The 21,175-nt window shown below is 41.8% G+C and overlaps 1 protein-coding gene across 5 annotated transcripts in view; it reads left to right on the forward strand.

Annotated features, from left to right (window-relative positions):
• ZNF827 (zinc finger protein 827) overlaps window positions 1-20,584 on the forward strand; it is a 106,188-nt gene extending 85,604 nt beyond the window's left edge. Inside the window, exons 9-15 of one of the 5 annotated variants that reach the window (XR_008825837.1) lie at window positions 6,748-6,885; window positions 8,384-8,555; window positions 10,027-10,193; window positions 13,087-13,278; window positions 13,370-13,547; window positions 14,535-15,021; window positions 15,958-16,549. Coding sequence is in view for 2 of the 5 variants with exons in the window: in XM_056361717.1 (XP_056217692.1) it covers window positions 6,748-6,885; window positions 8,384-8,555; window positions 10,027-10,193; window positions 13,087-13,278; window positions 13,370-13,547; window positions 16,407-17,214 (1,655 nt within the window). In the remaining 3 variants the exon portion in view is untranslated. Of the gene's footprint in view, window positions 1-6,747; window positions 6,886-8,383; window positions 8,556-10,026; window positions 10,194-13,086; window positions 13,279-13,369; window positions 13,548-14,534 lie in introns of all 5 variants that reach the window. The other 4 variants (XR_008825838.1, XR_008825840.1, XM_056361731.1 and 1 more) reach the window with 4 other exon arrangements.
• The last annotated feature ends 591 nt before the right edge of the window (window positions 20,585-21,175 follow it).

Here is a 21,175-nt window from a genome sequence, read left to right on the forward strand (position 1 = left end):
AGTGAGCTTCACTGTTTTGCCCATGTTCCTCTATGGAGGCACCTTTAAAGTTCATCTTTTATTTGTTTTTATTCTTTTCACAAACCTGAACATCTTTATCATTTCTCGGTGACCTTTTTGAGTGTTGTTGCCTATCATTGCATACTTGGAGAACTTCCCACACAATACTAATGTTTCTTTTTGTGGGTTATTCAAGCTCTTTATTGAAATATTTCCAGCTTTCATGGTTGATGTTTTTAGACAGAGCAACTTAAGCACCATGCTACTGATACCTAAAATCACTTGGGTTATATTTTCTTCCATGTCAAGGATTTTAAATGATCATAACATTACTGCTTTTTACCATACTCTGTAGTAATATTAGATATTGGCAAAAGTATTTGAGAAAAAAATTAAGAGCATTAGTTGGCAAAGCTTTTATTTAGCAAGGAGACTTTCTCTGCTTCCTCTGTGCTCTGTTGTTCTGTCATTCAGACTGTCTATTTGATAAAGTGCAGTTTTTCAGGACATAAGAAACCAAAAGTACATGCCCCCTTCACAAGCGGAACTTGGGTTCTGTTATTTGAGCATTAATTAATCTTTTTTAAAAAAATTATTACAGCATTATTAAATCCCTTCTAATAACTTCTCATACCAGACACATGTTGTGACTGAGAGCATGGCTACGTAGACCTTTCCTTTGTTCATGCTTCAAACATGCTAGCTTGGGCACAGGGCTCTGCTTACAGTCCTTTTACAGGACTTGGGTTTGTCTGAACAGATGTCCCGGAATTGATATTAGAGGGGATAGCACTGACTGCTTTTAATAGCTGCAAAAAGGCATTAAAAAAACACCACAAAGGGGTCAGGCAAAAAGGGCCTCAAAGGTCAGCTTGCAATTTCAGCTGAGCTTGAGTTTATCTTACTTCTTTTTATTTTTGTGAGGAATATAGAAAATTTTTATGGCAAAAAAGCAGTGGCTTGTCACTGCCTAATAGTGAATGAGTCTGCTTTCAGTAAAAGATACATCCTAAAATAAGACCGGACAGGTTGCCGTGATGCTGGCAGTGACAAATGAAGACTGCAGGACCACTCAGGATCACAGATACCTTGGGTAAGTCACAAGACCTATCTTATTTGGGAACTACAGTATCTAGAAGGATTCCACCGTTTATTTTAACTGACTTACTAGAAATAAGAATTCTGGTGCTACAGATAAAACCTTTGTGAAAGTAAGTTAGGAAGGGAGTAAGATATATAGTATTTGGAGCACTGCAATTTCATAGAGTCAATGTATTTTTGAGCTTGTGAGCTTTTCGCAGGCTTTTGGCAAACAAGCTTGCAGCAAAGCCTTAATCACATATTTCACAAATACGTTCTCATATTGTGAAAAAGGAGTTCTCAATTTTTAGATACAGGGTGCTTGCCAGAGCTGATAGATGAACATGTAAGTGGAAGGCTCCAAAGCATTAAAATGTATCTTAGATGATGTAGATGTATCCAGAAAGTAGGAAGACATTATAATAACATAGATGAATGCAGACAGAAGCAGGGGGCGGGGGGGGGGGGGGAACTTGACCAACTGACTTTCTAAAGCAGTGTTTGCAGGATTGCCTGACCTGAATACCTTGTTTCTGAACAGATCGTTTCTTGAACTTTTTTGCTTTTAGACATAACAAAATAGAGATAACCTCACAAATGGAATAATTTTTTATGACATTCATATAGAGCTGCATACAGTATATTTACCTCTTGGGTAAATATACTTGGTTGCAAAAGGACAGGCTAGCGGCAGCCCACTTCAGGCTGTAAATCTGATGACTGTTTAATGTCCCAAGTCTTTCTGAGCAAAGGGAGGTGCCTTGCTGTGGGATGTCTGCACTACTGGTGGTGTTCATCCTCTTGCCATAAGCTCACACAAACCTGGTTACCTCATTCGTTTTCTGGTTTGGTGGAATTTTTTTAGATGCATTCTCCCATGGGAGCTTCCTTCTGCATCTTGTATTCTTTGCATCAAGTTTTATCCCCGGGAATATGAGGGAGGTACTGCAAACATTCTTTCCACCTTTTTCTACATCAGCTATCCTCTACCTTTACCCAGTTCACCTCCTGTTCTAAGTTTGGACACCCCTCCTTCTTAGCTCTCAGCCTGACACCGGGTGGCTGTTCTGTCATCAGATCCTCTAGACATCTAACTTCATCGCATTTGGCTTGCAAGCAGGAGCAATTGAAAATAGTCTAACACCACTCTCTGTTTTCTGCCTTCACAGGATTTCTGTTCATTTCATTTTCAAAATTACTTACCTAATTTCTTCTTGACCATCTGTGTGGTGTCAAACTGTCTAAATAACCCAATGTATAAATATGACACACACTTCCAGAAGAATGGAGATAATAAATTTTGACCTTCCTTGTTAAGGCTCATCAGCACCTCTCACTTCCACCCCTGTAAGGAATACTTATTGCAAAGGACAATCTATTTAATTTGTATTTGTAGGATTCTCTGTGACCATAAGGATTTGCCCTTGTGGATTTTGTTGCTTCCAAGGTCTATGGAGGTCTGAAGATGAAACAGAGAAGCAGCTGTTTAAGTGAGTTATAGGATGTGAGAGCAGTCAGTAAATCAGCAAAGGTTATAAACACGAATTATCTTCTTTGAATGACACTTTGGCATGCTTTTTGTTTGTTTTCTTAGCTTTGTCTTTTTCAGTTAAATAGTGGTTTAATTCTTTCAGTTATTAGTAGAAAGATATAAAGGTAAGCATGGTATTGAACAACAGATTAAAACATAATGTAGTATAAACCACCATGAAGCAGTAATGGAAAAATGTGTAAGCTAGGTAAAAAAAAAAAAGTTATCAGAGTACCACATGTCAGAGTCCACAGCCAGTCCCGGAGGAACTTTTTGTGCATGACAGCTACTAGCAGTCACAAGGCTGATGTGGTGACTCTGGGCAGTTACTCATGTATTCAGGTCACACTCTTCTCTTCTTCAGTTACAGCTTCAACCAGATATACAGTATCCTCTCTAAACATTTCTTGACAAAAGTTAGGCTGAAGGCTTTTTAGAAGGGGTGGTTAAAGCACTTTCCATGTTAATATTACCAGTTTGAGAATGAGAGAAAAAAAATTAATCGCTAAATGTGAAAACTGAGAATACATACATGTTCAGAATTATGCCCGACAGCTTAGGAAAGGGGTAAATAGTAACTGTCTCAAGCTGCTGCGCTTTGTTTGCCAGGAATTAATCTATTTGGAGGGGCAAGAGGAGGACAAAATATTTGTGCAGTTGATGTCCACTTTATTCTCACCTCAGGGGAAATACAGATGGTGACGGTCCCAGCAGTTTCTAACCCCAGCCTGGATGATCAGCTTTACACAGCTACTTGTTATGACGTTGACTTGGGGTTAGTAGGGAAATGACACCAGGTGACACAGAAGGGCAGGAAAGGTGTCCCTAAAGATATATTTCACTAATTTTCATGGAGAATTAAGTTTTACGTTTACATAGAATTTTTAGCTCTTAAGACTTCTATGCTAAATGATTTCAAAATAAGTTTATAACTAGCCTGTGATAGACTGAGTCTTAATCTATTAGCTTTTAATGATGTACTGGAGAACTTAGAGGCTTTCCATTTTACTAAGCTTATTTGGTTTTAAACTCCAGAACCCACACAGAAATGCGGTCTATTACTTAATAATTTCAATATTATTTTGTCATGTATGCTAACATAGAAGTTTTGGAATTTAGTGTGGAGTATTTGTTTAAAGCAGAAGTCTTATATCAAGTCTTTTTTTTTTTTTTTTTTTCTTCTTCTTAATTTTAGTATAAGGATGTCATAGTGAAAGATGGATTTCTATGGGACATCTCTCACAATGGTGATTTATTACTTAACATTAGATGGTCTCAGTCCAACTTCTTCCTGGCCATTGTGTAAAGTGTTCTTAAAGGATAACGGTGCTGACTGTCTTGGTAGCACGCTTTGGGATACGCAGAGAACACCGTGCACAAACCAATATTACAGTCTCAGAGTCGCTGGACTCGTACTCACTTTGCAGAAAACACCATTCCCTGGCATTCCTTAGAGACAGAGCCCAAAGATTGAATGTGGATGTTGACTCACCTGATTCTTCAGGTCACGGGCGAGGTCAGTTGCTGGGTATATTCTGGGAAGATTTCTGGACCAGGGACGCAGACAAAGCTGGCCAGAGGGTAAGGTGGGTGGACGTAGGTAGTTTCCCTAGGGGTTGAGAAGTCTCTCAGAAGGTGCTGAGGGTCGTTGCATCAGAGACCAGCTCTGGTTTGCCACTGAACAAGGTAAGAAGCTTGCTGAATAGAAAAAGCTCTTCGCTACACAGAAAAGACTCAGCTGAAAGAGAAGAAAGAAGCACTGTAGTTAGGACTCCAGGAATAAATCTTTAAATAGAAGTACTTTCGAAACACCTGTGGTACCCTCTTCTGCATCAATGAAAGATACGCAGCTGCTTTGCAAGGGGCTGGCTTTCACCAGGTCAATATAATCAGAAAGCTGATATTTTTCCAGCTTCCCATGAGCTTCCCAGAACTGATAGCTATAAATTCACCATAGGGAAAGGGATATCATATTTCTTCTTAAGAGATAAAAGAAGGCTGATGACTAATGCTGAAGTGAATTGTTAAGAGACTTATTTACTTAATTGGGCCTGCTTGTTTGGTATGCGTCACAATTAATTCATTTTTGTTGTGACCGTATTGAAGCAACCTACACCCTTGTGACCTTCTCTTACAATTATTACCATATTCCTCTTTTGAAGCACTGTTTTGATGATGTACTCAAAAAGCTCTGCTAAAACATCTGTAGCATTAGTAGAGAGTCAGATTTTTCCATTGTTTTGAACTCAAAGATAGTAACACTGAAAGAATCATTCTTTATTGAAGTTCTTGGAGGCTGTGGGTCACTTACAGCCCTAGGGTATGGGGGGTCTTCCTTTTTAATTTCACAAAATTACTATTTTGAGTAGGCAGAACTTGTTCTCTAACTAGAAATTCTTTTAAGAAAAATGTGTCGTTGGGTGGTAGCACTCAGAGGCGCCTTGTAATTCCTCTGGTGTGCTGAATACTGTACATATTACAGGGTCACAGGAGAAAGTAAGCAGCTGAAAAGGGGCTGGCAAGTATGACCATTCCTAAACTTGCTGAGATTGCTAGGTGGAATCTCTGCCCCAAATAAGGCATTTTTTTTATTATTGCTTGAATTAGCTACAGTATTTGACAGCTTTTTGCCTAAACCCCAATGGAGCCGTCTGGACACCTATCTGTGAAGGAGAGACCCTTTCAGACATGGCGGTCAGATTTGCAGTGGTAAGTGACTCTGTCAGTGGGGGGCTGCCTGTACAACGGGGGTTTTTATTCCTCAGTGCTCGATCGGATGAAGACTTTGCTGAATGCTAGCCTCCATGATAGTAACATACACTCAATAACCATTTTTGTACTCCTGTCCTCGGCTCCTTTCCCCTGTTTACCTGAAAATCCCAGCCAAATGGTTTTCCTCCGTCACGGTATGCACACAGGCACTGGTGGCACTAGTTCTGGGCAGCAGTCCCAGAGGCGGTGTTCGTTTGGAGGAAGGCGCTCTGCGTGCTGCATCTTTCATTCCAGTGAAAACAGAAGATCTTTTACCAGAAGTAAGTTTTAAACCAAGCCCCCTCAACACTGGTTATTGTATTTGGAAAGCTGCTGAGTGCGCTTCCAGTTTTGTGCACCTCTTACAACAGCGGTGCCTTCTCCTCAGGGAACAGGACCCTTGTGGAGAGTATTTCTTTACACAGGGCTTGCCGATACTGTTTCTCTTGAGCTGAGTAGTACTACTGCTATCCCCAGTCTCCATCGGCTGTCTGCTCCCTTCTGTCCAGATCAAAACTGGCCATGCTTTTAACTTCTTGAAGTACCATGTACCTTTTTTCCTCTTCCTTATTCCCAGTCCTTTTCTCTCTACTTCCGTACAGAGTGCCTTCATGTCTGTGTTTTATGCTGCGGGGAGTTTCTCTTTTGTATGGCAGACTCTCTCAGTTCTCAAAACAATTAAACCCACTTTTTTAAAGATAACGGCTTGCTCTGGGTCTCAGGTTTTTCAGTGGGTAGCCCCGTAAGCTGCTGGGGATTGTAATGCCTGAGGACAGCAGGTGCTGGGTAGAGCTTATCCCAGATGCCAGCCACTCACTGGCGTGCTGCGTCCTCTTGGTTTAACGTTTGTCTGAGCAATCTTCTGTTCTCCTTCAATGTATTAGTGCTCATGTAGCAAAAATTCCTGTGTCAGTAGAAAAGAAAAGGTTTGGAAATCTTCCTTCAGCCGTGATAATAATAATAATCCAGTATAAAACAGACCACCATCTCAGACCAGGCCTTATTCATGCACCACGCAAAGCTGGGTGATTGAAAAAGCCAAAGGAACGGTCTCTCCACAAAAAGAGAATTAGAGGTTAATGCTTTGCCTTGCTCACTCTTGACTTTCTTTACATAATTTGGTTTAACTCCTTGACTATGTCTATGTCTAGAACACTTTGATAAGTGTTCTGCTTTAGAGTACGTATGAAAGATGCTGTATGAAAGATTAATTTCCTTTCCTATCATTGGAGTTTCCTTTCCACATGAACTCATGTGCCAGATCACACAGCATGCAGCCGAGAGGTTGCATTTTATGTGACACCTACAGGACTCTCTTAATGAAATCTGCAAGTCTTCAGAGTTCTTAAACTGTTACTTTCTTGTTTATATGTTTTTTGGCATAGAAACAGAAAAGCTGGGGCTGGAGGTGGGAAATGGATTGCCCTCTTGGAAATTTAATGACCAGCTCTTTCCCTGTGACGTGTGTGGAAAAGTGTTTGGTCGACAGCAGACTCTGTCCCGGCATCTCTCACTGCACACAGGTAAGCCAATTGCTTGTTACAGCACTGAGGAAATCTGTGTGCTTGTCATGGTTTGTTTAAGTGGAGGGGGAAGAAGGTAAGCAGAAGAGTGTGTGAGCCATCCTCAGCTCCTTGCACTTAGAGCAGAGCCAAGCACGGAAACAGGAAAGAATGTCAGACTGGTGTTCAGGGAGTTAACTAACTTCTGGTTCCTTTACAGCCTACTTGTAATTTATTTTTACAAAATGTGTAATTTCAAGTTTGTCCAGTTTCTGGTAGACCAGCCTGTAGATACCAACCGGTTAACTAAGCCTGTGAATGGAGTTCTGAAGAGAAGGCACAGCCTTTCTTACACTCCCCTGATAAGCTTTTTAAACATCACTAACAACACAAGATTTGGCTTTGGTGTTTCAGATCTGGTAAAACTGAAAGGATTGAATATCTGTCATTCAGCTTTGCTCTCATCATCCAGTTCTGAGAGGAACAGGGGCTGTTCTACCCCATACCAACTTAAAGTGAACCAGCTTCAAATCAACTGAGACTAACAGTTTTTATATAGAAGATACACCTTGTCAGCCTGCTGAGGTGCACTGCACGAAATAACACTTGAAAGCAAGAATTTCTGATGCAGTGCTGAAAAATATTGTTGGTATAATGCCAGTGTATGTTGTACCATCTAGTAAAGCCATGCTGAAAAGGCTCAAAATGCTCTGATCTGTGGTGGTGTGGGGTTTTCCTACTCCTCAGCTGCTCTACTGAATGCCTTTCCCTTAACACTTGTACCGTTATATTTCAGATTTAGAGCAGCTCCTCAGAGGGAAAGGTTGTAAAAGCTGATGTAATGTTTGGTTATTTTAATCAACTCTTTGCAAAATAAAGCCAGGCATGTACAAAAATGTGCTGCCAGGATTTAGAAATGTTTAATTTAAAACAAAATCATTTTTACTTTAAGTTGTTTTAAGTTGTGTAGCATCAGAAATGTGTGACGAATTTCTTTAATTTCTTCAACTGTTCTCTGAGTGAGGTTTTTTCCTTAGTTTGTGTTCGGAACTGGCCTAATGATACAGCATTCCCTTTCCTCCCCATCGTCAGATTTTAATACAAAATCATCAACCATCAACTCTCTGCAAGTGTGATCACATGGGCAACCTCAAGAATAACTGGGCCCAAAACTCAAGTCAAGGAAGTAGTTGTAGATTATTGACCTGTTTCTCTCCTGGCTCTGCTGCAGCTCTCAGAGTAGCAGTTACCCCAGTTTTCCAGTTTATAAAGTTTTATATTATCTGACTACAAATGGTAGAGCAAGTTAAAACTACCCCTAAACTACCTCCAACTTAGTTTCTTTCTGAGTAATTGCTGTGAGCTCCTTTAAGTTTCCAAAATGTCGAGCTTCCAAGGTACCTCATTCTGAAAGCTGCTGAGAGAAACCCAAAGGAATGCATACTTGCTTATTGGCAGCTTTAAAAATAGCTTGCTTCAAAATGAAGTATACATTTAAGGTTTCCTGTTTCATTTTCAGAAGAAAGAAAATACAAATGCCACTTGTGCCCCTATGCTGCTAAGTGCCGTGCTAATCTGAACCAGCACCTGACCGTCCATTCTGTGAAGCTGGTGAGTACAGACACTGAGGACATTGTCAGTGCTGTCACTTCTGAAGGCAGCGATGGAAAGAAGCACCCTTATTACTACAGGTGAGGACCCAGACAAGGGCTGTGCACCAGGCACTGGAATCTGAATGTCTTATCTGCCTGCTAAGGACGTGTTACAGAACCACCCTTCTGGTGTTGCAGGGTGGAACTGCCATGAAAGTATTTGCCTTGCCCTATCTGACTTAAGCTAAGCAGCAAAACCCAGCTAGCTGCCTCATGCTGTTTGACTTGGCTAGCCGTTGGGAAAAGCTCTGGTGTTTGGTGTGGGGTTGTTTTTTTAAAATGGCTTTGTGAGGCAGCTGGGCTCTTAGAAGCCTCTCTACCTTTTTATGCAGTGTTCATTTCAGTTTCGTGTTTGAAAACATCCCATCACGTAGAGAGATTCACAGCAAATCTAAAGCGCTGTGCTTCCAGTTGCCTCCGACAGCTCCGTTGTTTTCAGCCAAATCTATGAAATCAAATAGTGAAGTGTAATAAGAATTGTTATATCGATGTAAGTTTCCTCCATTTGCTAGGGGTATATACATTCAGTGAACAACATGATCAAAGAAGGAAAACCTTTAGGAGAATCTACCTGAAAAATTAAAAGGAATTCCCCAGATAAAATGGTTATTTGGACATTCTCCTTGTCGTATGCACTGCTGTGCGCTCTGCAAACTGATATGCACTCTAGTGGCCAAGCAGATTAGCAAATCACTCTTAGTTTTATTCAAAGTGTCAAGAGCAGATTTAATTACAAAATCATAGAAGTAAGAAATAAATGAGACCTGCTGGATTAGATTATCTAGTCCATCCTCCTGGGAAAGCAAAATAGTGCCCTAGAGTATACGCCTTTTAAAATGTTTTTGGCTTGTTTTAAATGTTAATGGCCTAATCAAAGCAAGAGGAGGGACTCTGCAAAGAAAGTTAAATTAAAGGGCCCTTTCCATTGCCTCTCAGTATCACTCTGTTTATGCACTGGCTGTGAAATCTGTATCGCTGCTAATTATTTGCATAGCTGATGACTGCTGTTTTGCAGTCAAGCATAAGAAATGTTTGAAGCCATTTTTACTTGCTTACACTGAAACTGCCAGGCAGTTTTGCACAAGATCCCAGTTTGGCATGGGAACCATTCCAGGGCTTGAAAATAACTCCTGGAGTGTGCAGCAAGCTCTCCGTTTGTCAGTGTATCAGCCGTACTAAACATCTTGGCAAAGCTGCAATGCCTTTTATTGCCCAAAGGAATCAGCTAGGTGATGCGCAGCATCTGGAATCTGTAGTTTTTAATTAACTTTATGATTATTTAGCATCATTATAGCATGTACGGGATTGTTGCATTGTGCCTGCCCTTAATCACATTGGCATGGCCACCAGTTCAAAGGCAGTTCAGCAGACAAAAGTGAACACGCAACAGTGAGGAAGAGAAGAAATCTGTGTAGTGAGTTTTTCTTGCAAATTCAGGGAAAGGCAATACGCTTATGTTTGTGGTTTGTCTATTAATGTTTCTTACTCTTGAATTCCCTTCTGCCTGCAGCTGTCACGTGTGTGGGTTTGAGACGGAGATGAATGTCCAGTTTGTCAGTCATATGTCCCTCCATGTGGATAAAGAGCAGTGGATGTTCTCCATTTGCTGCACAGCATGTGACTTCGTCACTATGGAAGAGGCAGATATGAAGGCTCATGTCAACAGCAAGCACACAGGTGATGATCCCTCTCTCCCAGCTGCAACGATCTCTCTCTTCCTTGCTTTTTAGGTGCAACCTTCACACTTCCCATTAGCACTCTACTTTCACTGAAATGCTTGCTAATTAAGGCCTGATCTCTCAAAGTTGAAGTGAACTGGACTCCAGCCAGGCAAATAATCTGGTAGTGCAGATCAATTTTCAAGCTTAGCAAAATAAATGAAGGACTGCTTGGTCCTCCTCCTTCCTATTTTCCCCTTATCCCCCAAATACCCTCCCCTCTTGAAGTCAGCATACTTTGTTTTTTTCTGACTGGTTTACTGTTTCATCAAAACCCTGGCTTGACTTTAGCACTGATAAGGTGACTTTGAGTGCTAATTGTGCATACCTGGCTATAAGTTTGAAATACACAGTACGTTGAGCTTTGCTCTTCAGTATGTTTGCCTCCACAGGCTATCAGTTTGGAATTTCACGCTGATGTTTAGTTGACACTGTGATTCAGCAATACCATAAAAGTAATTTTATATTAAATAACTGAACAAGTCATGTGTTCTCTCCCTGGTCCTGTTCACTTAATAGCCAAAGATAAGAGCAATAGCAGTTTTCAAACAAGTGCCATATGCTTAGTCCGACTAATGAAGTCTGGCATAATTTAAAGAGAAGAAAATGAGAATCCTAATTAATTTCTCTTATAACACCAGAAGCATTTTGCTGCCACAAACTACTAACAATTGTGTTGACAATACTGAACCTGAACTGCATCCAGCACAATTTTTCCATTGCTAAATTGCTTTTCCTGTCCTACCAGGAATAAAATTGGGAAAACAGGGAGGGGCGAAGGAGGGTAAAGGAGAAGAAGAATACAGTTGTTTGTGCTCATAGATAGAGAAGTTAAATGTAACTACAGAAATACAAACTACTGGAAAGTTCTCAAGGGATTTTATGCCAGCGTAACTCTCAGCACTACTCCACATTATCTGAGGTGTTTGCATCTAATTGCACTTCAGTCAAGGCAAATGAGCCACGTGAAAAGCTTGCACCGGAGCTGAAAACTGAGGTGTACTCTACTATATCTTCCTATTGTGGCTGCTACTTGTCTTTTAAAGACAAAAATACCCCTTGTTCTTCCTTCACCCTGTTAAACTAAGCCGTTCAGCTGGTGATTCAGCCAAATGCTTACACATATGGCAAATACAGAGAGTAAAAAATAGAATGGATCTTCTGGGTCGCTTGACTCCAGTCCCTTATCCTGTGATGTTACCAAGTCATAAAAGGCCTGTTTGTAAGGATGTTGGTGTATGTCTTCAAACAAGTGTAATTGTTTTAAACCAACTACTTCTACAGCCAGGCAGCTGCAGCTTTTCCTGTATTAAAGATTAGGGACCTTTTTAAAATCTCCAGCCTGTCTTACTGACAGTCAGAATACGCATACATTGTTCTTGTGCCAGAACTGTCCTTTATCTGAAACAGCAACCCACCTCTTGCTCCCTCCACCTTTCTTCCCTCCTTCCACTGTATTTATTCCCTTAGTGTATTTGTGAGAACAACCCTCTCCCCTCTACACGTACGTTGAGCCTCTTCTTATACAAAACATAGTTTTCCCACTGTACCAATCCCTTACTGCATATGTTCTTGCTAGAACCCCTGCTCTTGACATATGCAATCACCGCTGTACATGGTGAAATGAAATAAGTAGTGGTGGCAGTGTAAAACAGCAGCAGCTACTGGGAATAGCTCACACAATAACATTCTGTGCTCATATTCACCTTCCTTGAAGGCTCCCACACACCGTGATTGCTCATATTCATCCCATGTTCTGCTCAAATTCCTCTTTTGTTTTCCTTGACTGTTTCCAACTTAAGCGCTCCTCATTCGTAGCAAAAATTCTTGTTACTGGCCTTTCAGGTCATAACCTTTCAGTCTGTACTATTAAATTTCATTCCATTTCTATTACTCTGGTCCCCAAGGTCAGTGAATCTTTCTGTATGATATTCTAGTCATCCTCCCGATTGACAGCTTCAGTCATCAGGTTAGCGCACCCCTACGTTTTTACCTTAGGCTTAAAGGTGCTGCTCCTCAGTTTAAAGCTAGGCACACAGGTCCCGGTATCTGCAGAGGCCTTGATCAGGGCCTTTATCACACAGAGAATATGCAGTTTTAGTAAAGTTTCTTGTAATGATTTGCCCATCCTTGCTTCATTGGCTCACGGCAGTTCTCATACGAGAACTCTCACTCTTGTTCATTTCTAGTGTGTGACAGAGTTTGGGATTTGAATTTCACACATTTATTGCACACATAAGGAAACTCTAATGGGCTTCAGCTTTAGATCCCGTTAAACAACGTCTTTTTAAATCAATTACCTTCAATAAGTTCCTAATAAAAATGGTAAGTTTTGAGACTACGCTGTCACCTCTTACAGTCATTCCTGAGGGTGCTCCTCAGTACAATGAGTGAGATTATTGCCCTTCCTGCCAATTTTACCACCAGAAAGGTGGGGGAACTTTAGCCTGGACCAGCAGGCACTTTTGGTTTCCGCAACCCAAACCTACAGAAGCTCTGTTTCCTTTTTAAGTGACAAGTTCTTAATTATTTTTGAACCCTGAGCTAATCAAGGTGTTTTCTTGGGATTTTTTCAGCCTGGGAATGAGGTACAGCTGCACGCTTACTTCCTGCTGCCGTTACAGACACACACAATTCTAGGATAAACTGAGAGATGTACTGTTGTAAATACTAGTAAAAAGGAAGGAGGTGCAACTATGATTTCTCAACAGATCAATTAATTTCAGACTTGTTCATAAGCATGTTTGAATTAAATTTGAATACAGGTATTTTTTCCTGAAATCTAAACCAGGATCATTGAGATTCCATCTAATCTGCTGTACTAGTTATTGCTGTTTATTCCTGTTTTTCAGCTGAAGAGAGGAAGACACCCAGTGAATCTAACAGTCCATCTTCATCTTCGCTGTCAGCACTAAGCGACTCCGCCAACAGCAAAGAAGATGCAGATATAACCCCAAAAAACAAGGGTTCAAACAACCTGCTAGTCATTTCTGTAGTGCCTGGTACTCAGACCTCAGTGAACACTGAAGAGAAGTCAGAGAAAGGTATGACGCTTAAATAAATACAGACTGTGACCTTCTACGCAGTCGATCTGGCCACGATGTAAGGAATATGTTTTCCTGTTTTATTTTTCAGGCTTTGAATGTGTTTTCTGTAACTTTGTCTGCAAAACAAAAAATATGTTTGAGCGCCATCTGCAAATCCACCTGATCACACGGATGTTCGAGTGTGATGTGTGCCACAAGTTCATGAAGACACCTGAACAATTACTGGAGCACAAGAAATGCCACACAGTCCCCACCGGTGGGCTCAAGTAAGGAAAGCAAGTACACAAACTTTTACTGTGTTAAGTACCTCTAATACTGTAGGGGTAGGACAAAAGGAAGTCAATTAGAAAGGGTTAGTTAAATGTCTGATAATCCAGATTTGGGGCTTCCCTCTATTTAGATGACTCAAGCCCAGTCCTTTAGTGTAGGCTTGCATCATGATAGCAGACCAGTAAAACCTGGCAGCAATTGTAGTATCCACTGGTTTTAGAGCTGTAACAAACTATGATCCTTTCCCTTTTCAAGTCAAATAGGAGGCACTATGTGATAGGTCCTACAGGGAATAAGGCAGCACTACACAGAGGTGCTGGCAAACTAAGAGGGGGTTTTCTCAAGGCATCAGAGCAAAGGAGAGCACACAGCACAGGCTCTGGTCTGCACCTGGCTCAAAGAAACTTAAACCCTGTACAGTCCCTGCAACTAGGTATGACATTATAAAAGTTATAACCTTTGTAGACTCTAATGCAAAGTCAGTCCCCTTCAAGAATTAGTAACTTCAGTGCTTTCTGCTTTGGTTTGCACACCCCAGAACGATCACTTGTATAAACTGGCATGTAATGAGTAATACACTCTTTTAAGGAAAAAGCCCTTTGGCTTTGGCTAAGGTGGTGTCCTTTAAGGTCTGTTGGTGCAGAGCAGTGTTTCTAGAGAATGAACAAGCCCTTCTGTCAAAGTTGGACCCCTGAGGGAAGGAGTGACTGCTGGGGCCATATGCTTGCTCTCTGTGGGCGGGCAATGTGACATTATGCAAGATGTACGTACATCCCTGGTCTCTGTTTGTTCCAGCTGCTGCAGGAAAAGAGGCTGGAACCGCTTTGAGCCTCGCTAGGGTTCAGCACAGGACTCCTGCTTCTGTTGCTCTTGCTAAGCAAACTAGTGTTTTCAGTGACAAGCACACCATGTTTAACGTTATCACGAGCAGCATTATCAGATAGTTTGCACTGCAGTTTTTTAAAACTGGTTCTGTTTGCCAGGCAGCGTCTGGTCTCCAGCTCAGTAGTTCCATGAACTGGCATCTGTGGTCACTTGAGATGCGACGACTGAATCTGGGAAGAAGACCAGACTGAGACACAAGTAGTGTGCCAGAACGACGGGATGTCTGTCTTGGACGTACAGACTGAGTTGTCTAACACATTTGGGTTTAAGCTGCACAGAATCTGTTCTATTTACCAAGGAAAAACCATGACCTATGACTCAGGCCTTCCTGACAGAATAGCTTTCTCAGTCTGCATAAGTTATTCCTGTTCAACTCAAGTAATAATTAGGCACCTTGAAAGCTGCACCTAAGAAAAAGCTCTGATTTATCTTTTTTTTAAGGCATCCAGAAAAGCCTGAAGATATCTAAGTAAATTGTATTTTTCTGTTTCCTGTTTGCTGTGGGGGAAGAGAAAAAAACATGATTCCTCCAGCTCCAGGTCAAAACTTGAGATTCTGATCCAAAGAGCACCCAGCCCAGGAGAGGTATGTGTGCACAGACAGCCGAGTCCTCTGTTGCGATAGAGCTAATCACGTTAGTGGCCTCAGTGCCAGGCTCCCTCTCTGGATCAGAGTACTTGATGAGCATCAGTAAAAGTGTCTGGATGTTTTAGTATCCGCTTGTCCTCCTGTATTACTCACTGTGCTCAAAAGTCTCGTCATTAGCAGGTATACTAACGTTAAACCTGTATGTGCAACCAGTTGTAGCAAGGGAAAACGCACAGGGAGAGAAAGGCTCTCTGCTTAGAAATTATCTGAAAGCTGGAACACAATCGGCAGACCTGCTAAACGGTGAACGCAGGTCAGTGGCACGTGGAGACGTCTGTAAGGCAGTGGCCACGTGCCTTGGTCGTATCTGTTTGTCTAGACCCGCTCTTTTAGCTGCCCGGTTCCATCCGGAAGGGAGTGTGCTTTGCTTCATGCAGCAGAGGTTGCTGGCACGTAGCTGTCCTCACCAGCTTCCTCTCAGCTACATAAAAGCAAAAGCGGGTGTGTTTTGGGGTTGTTAGTGGCCAGGCTTGTTCAGCTCAGGCTTCCTTCCAAGCTTTCACGATTCCCTCCTCCAGCCTTCTCAGCCCTTTCAGGTCCAGGAACCGGGGGTGAGGGCCTTTGCCATGTCCACCCCGGTCCGGACGCTTGCTGCTGTGAGTAAGCGGAGCCCACATCCTGTTCCCACACAGGAACAATTCCTGCTGCGGCAGAGGCGGCTGTAGGCAAACGCTGCCAAACACACGCCCCCTTGGAGCATGGCTAGCTCATCTCCCAGAAACGGGAATCCCTACAAATCTTCCTAACACTGGCTTTCAGCTGCTGCTAGCAGGATACCCAGCAAGCTTGTTGTTCAGGGTCACATAAAAGGAATTTCCTAAGCTTTTGCTGTACATGTGGTATTACAAGTTTATTCCATCTTTACTTAAACAGCTGTTTCATACTCAACTGTAAACACTCACTTTAAACTACTTCTTAATGGAAAAAATGGCCAAAGCGACTTCGTGCAAACACTAGGAATGTCGTTACACAAAGTACCTGTGAATCAGTCACCCACTCTGCACTACCCAGCCTGCTTTGCAGAATCTTCCCCGTCAAGGTAAGCCAGAAGATTACAGAGATGCTCCTTCAGAGGGAATCAGTGTTTTCCTAGGAATGCGTGAGCTCTACTGCCACTAAATGGGCAACCCTCCTCTAAGTAGAGACGTGTCAAGGTGAACCAAGTATTCGACAGAGGCTTCACAGGGAGAACTAAGTGCCTTTTTCTCCTCTTTAAGTAGGTGAGAGAGGGGTTGAATGACAGGGTTAAACCAGGTCTGCGGGTCTTCCAGCCGAGTGACTTCTCTTTCCTCTGTCCCTGCCTTTCCTTGCTGTGTTACCAGGTGCCCGTTCTGCATCTACTCCACTAACCGCCCCGCAGCAATGGAGTGCCACCTGAAGACTCACTACAAGATGGAGTACAAGTGCCGGATCTGCCAGACAGTGAAAGCGAATCAGCTGGAGCTGGAGATGCACATCCGAGAACACCGCCTTGGCAACCATTACAAGTGTGACCAGTGTGGCTACCTGTCCAAGACCGCCAACAAGCTGATCGAACATGTGCGTGTCCACACCGGTGAGCGCCCTTTTCACTGTGACCAGTGCAGCTACAGCTGCAAACGCAAAGACAATCTCAACTTGCACAAGAAACTGAAGCATGCTCCACGCCAGACTTTCAGCTGCGATGAGTGCCTGTTCAAGACTACCCACCCTTTTGTCTTCAGCCGCCATGTGAAGAAGCACCAGAACGGGGACTGCTCCGAAGAGGAGAAGAAGGGCCAGTATTCAACCTCCAAGGAAGCCAGTCCGCTCCTACCCGTGAACAGCTCCAGAAACCTCCTGTCACCCCTCTCAGTTATGTCTGCCTCCCAGGCTCTGCAAACAGTGGCTATGTCGGCTGCACATGGCGGCGGGGCAGAGCCAAACTTGGCAGTGAAAGCCTTGGCCATCAACGGCACTTCCCTGTGCTTTGATAAATACTGGAACTCAGAGTTTGCCCATCTTATTCCTTTAACAATGTTTTTCCCAAAAAACCACTACGATCTCACATTCCATCCACCCAGACCTCAGACTGCACCGGGAGGTGCCTCTTCACCTAAACACTCCTTCCTTGCCTACCTTGGACTAACAGAAAGGGCAGAAACTGTCTGAGGGCAGTTACATTCTGTACCAAAAATACCCCAACAAACCCAGCAGGTATACATTGCTGCAACACGTAGACCGAAGAAGTAACGAACACTTGTACTATATCATTAGTAAGGTTTAGAAAATGGCTCTGTGTGTATACTTATTGCATTGACATGAAAGCTGCTTTATTAAATCTTCAAGAGGTGACCTACTGCATACTTCTACCTTCAGAGGCATGTTCCCAGTACTCTTATCTAAGAAACTATTTTGTCTTGTTAAGCTGAAAAAGAGTGTCCTTAACGGCAATCAGCACTTGTAAGATTACATATTGATGCATTTTATTTTTGGGCTTTGTGTGCGTGCGGGTGCGTGAAAGAGAGTCTGCCTGTAGCGTGCCATGACATTGCTTTTGCACATCCCTTGTATTGGCTTATTTAATTATTATTCCTTTCCCTTTTTCACACATTTGCTCCCTCCTTTCCCTCCATCTCCCTCTGAACTTTAGAGCTGTGGAAGGAGTAACGCTTGGTTCAGGGTGGACCGGTGTATTATTTCAGTGCTGTTTGCAGCTTCCTTTAATTGTTTGATGCCTTGCACTCAGTTGTCAAGGTTTGAGGATTTGGGGTAGAACTGATGAGGAAAAGGTTGCTTTCAGCACTGCAGGATGAGAGTATGACAATGAGAAGCGTGTGTATGTACACACACACACACACACACACACACATGCAGTGTGTGCAGTCTACACACCCACGCAGCAGGCCCAAGGCTTAACTGTTACACAGGTGTAACAAACACCTGCATCTGGGCCATAGCATACATCTTTTGTTTTAAAAGGGCATATATATATATATATACACACACACACTTTTTTTTATATATATATATACTGTGTTATGCAGCGGTTACCTTTTAGTTTGCAGGAACAACTTGTGTAACTAGAATGCTATGGTGGAAAAAAAAAATCCGACAAGGGGATTAAAAAAAGGGTATGGATAAATTCTGGGTATAAATACTCAGACTAAAAAAAAAAAAAGGCAGTTTTGCACAGTGCTTTAGTCTTGCACTAGTTTGTTTCTCACTTGCAAAAAAAAAAAAAGAAAAAAAACAAACTGTGGGCTGAAGGTAAGACGACTGTTTATTTGAAAAGGTACTAGTAACTTCTTTGAACTAGAAAGCTATAAAAAGATGCTGTTTGAATCATACAGTTCTCTTTTATACCCTCAGTATTTAAATTGTACTTGCAAATTCTACAGTCCTATTGATAACCTCCATGTTATTAGTAATACTTTATTCCTTTTTGTTAATGGCGGATAGAGCATACACTGCTAGGAAGCTAACTTTATACTTATTTAACGCTCCTACTTGTGGTCATTAAAATGACATGTTATATGTAGCACTTTATTGCAGGAAGAAGCAAAAGCGGATTGGTTGTGTAACCTTTGTTAATCTCAAAATGCCAAGAGTGATCTTAATTTAAGAGAAGCTAACTGACTGTTAATTGCATTGTGTTTCTTAGATGATGTAATATCCAGGAAGAAAGATCAGGAGTAAAAGTACTCTGCATTAAAATTGGAAGTATAAAATATGAAACATTTCAAAATTATCATTGACTTACAGGAATGCTTTCTTACTGGATTGTTTTCCACAGTGTCTCTTCAATTCGGATCTTGCTGTCTTTCACCAGGTATTAGAAATGTCTGACCTAGTTTTTGTCAGTCCCCTCTCTGTCCCTTGGCCAAGCCACTGTAGGAGGTGCCCTGAGTCACATCTAACTTACTATCCACCCACCATCATGCTATCCTGAAGGAGCAACTTCTGCAGGTTGTTGGGAGGTGGGGGGATCCGACCGGCCAGTTGGAGCCAAGCCCTTGTGAGTGACAGCACTAAAGCAACACCCAGGTCAGGAAGGCATTTCTGGTCCACAAGCGCTCTTCGCCATATGCACAACTAGAAACATAACTCAGTCTTCATTAGTTCTTAAATGAAGCTTGTGTAGAAATACTTTTTTGATGCAAAACCTGCATCATTGAACATAGTTGCAGATTCCTACATTTGTTCTGCACTGAGATGGCCAAACATTCTCCACTGTCATGACCAAACTCTTCCTGTTCGTGTTGGGGGATGATATCCTAATCTGTGCACTCCTGTTAACATACTGGAAGCTATTTACAAGGGGGAAATATCCAAAACAGTAGCAGGTTCTCATTGCAAATTATTAATTGACAGAGAAGTCCCACCATTTTGTTTACATTCCAGCAGACAGTTTTGGTTCTAATGGGCATGTGGCAGTTCTGTCTGTCTATGCAGTAAAGAAAAGCCATCTGTTCCAAAGTATGTAGAAACCTTTGTAAACAACCTACGTAACTCAGGGCCCTGTTTGCCATGCTTTACTCCGTCAGAACTCCGGGTAACACCACCACACACACCCCCTGCCTGGAGTACAGACAAAATAGGAAATGCTGTATTAGCAAATACTCAAAGCATAAAGAATTGAGTATCCCAACAGCATGAAATACGCAATCTGCATCCACAAACTGTATCGGTTCTTTAAAATAGACTCAATGCATATATCTCCGACCCCACCATAGATGAGCAAACACTCCCAAATTAAAAAGCTTGTTTTTCAGACCGACAGGTAAAGCACAGCTGTCTAAGGAGGAAGAAATAGGAATATTAGTAGGACACTATGTAAGCCAAATGGCAGTTTAAATAGGGCTGGAACTTCCAAGGATGAGCTGTCAGCATGCGAACGCCATGTGTTCGACGATGTTCCACTGTACCAGTATCTGACATAGTAATGTTTAATGTACCTGGGAAATTTATTTAGCACTTTGGAAAGGATAAACTAATTCTTTCTGGCAAGTTATAGAAGTTTTCTCTGTAAGGAAAGGTGTGTTAGGAGGTTTTTATTTTTTTAAGAAAAAAATACAGTATTTATCAGAGCTCATGCATATTAAGATGATTGGTTTGCAGTTCAAGGCTAAAGAAAGGAATGTTCTCCAGAGGTTTCCCAGACTGACTAATGACCAACAGTTCTGATAAATTCCGCCCCCCCTCCCCCCTCAAAGGTAATTTCATACTGGTTTTCACTATGCATTCTTTAATGAAAGCTAGCATGTTTTTCCATTTGGTAATTCAGTTAAAGTTCTCAGCAGTTTTTTTCTTTCTCCTGTCTTTTTTTTTTTTTAACTTGTATTTTTTTCAAATATCATTCTGTCAAGGTTTGTGTACATTAATAAAAATTTGTATTGTATAAAGCTTTTTGCATTATAAGGCTGTACAGGGTCATTTTGACAGTAACTGGTATATTTCTTTGCATCTTATGTTGCATTGCCAATTTCTAGTGTATCCAGTTTGGAAGTACAATATACTCTAATTAAAAAGGTTGGCTATATTCTTGTTTCTTTTTGGTTTTCCTTCCTCTCTTTATTTTTTACCTTAAATATATTTAGGCTTGATTTGGAGGGACAGCAAAAGAGTTCTCCAACAAGATGAGAAGATAGAAACTAAAAAGGGAAGATGTTATCAATGGTTGAAATGGAAAAGGAAAGCTCTGGTTATTACTGCTGATGAAAAAATATAGCAAATGCTCCTAGGATGGCTGCAGGACTTCTCTCTGTGGGCTCTGGACAGGTACCACCCCTCCAGGGCAATTCTGCAAGGGGGATAACGCCTCTTCTGAGGGGTCTGCTCAGTTGTGAGGATGGTGGAGCGCCCTGGCCCTACTCTCCTCAGCCCTGCAGGTCAAAACTCAGACCCTTAAGCAGTAGTTTGATGAACCTGACCTTGCCTGACAGCAGCCCCAATGAAATCAGGTGAACTTGTAAAAAGGAGTTACACAGTGAGTAAAGGAACATCGTGCATTAAGAGATTCTAATGGAAATCTATGTTTTTAAATTGTAAAAATACCATGTACGCATTTTGTCAGCATTTTAGAAAAAGCTATTGTTTTTCACCAAAGATTAATGAAATAATTAAAATGCAC

The sequence above is a fragment of the Falco biarmicus genome, chromosome 1 (genome assembly GCF_023638135.1).
Source record: "Falco biarmicus isolate bFalBia1 chromosome 1, bFalBia1.pri, whole genome shotgun sequence".
In the NCBI taxonomy this organism is placed as follows: domain Eukaryota; kingdom Metazoa; phylum Chordata; class Aves; order Falconiformes; family Falconidae; genus Falco; species Falco biarmicus.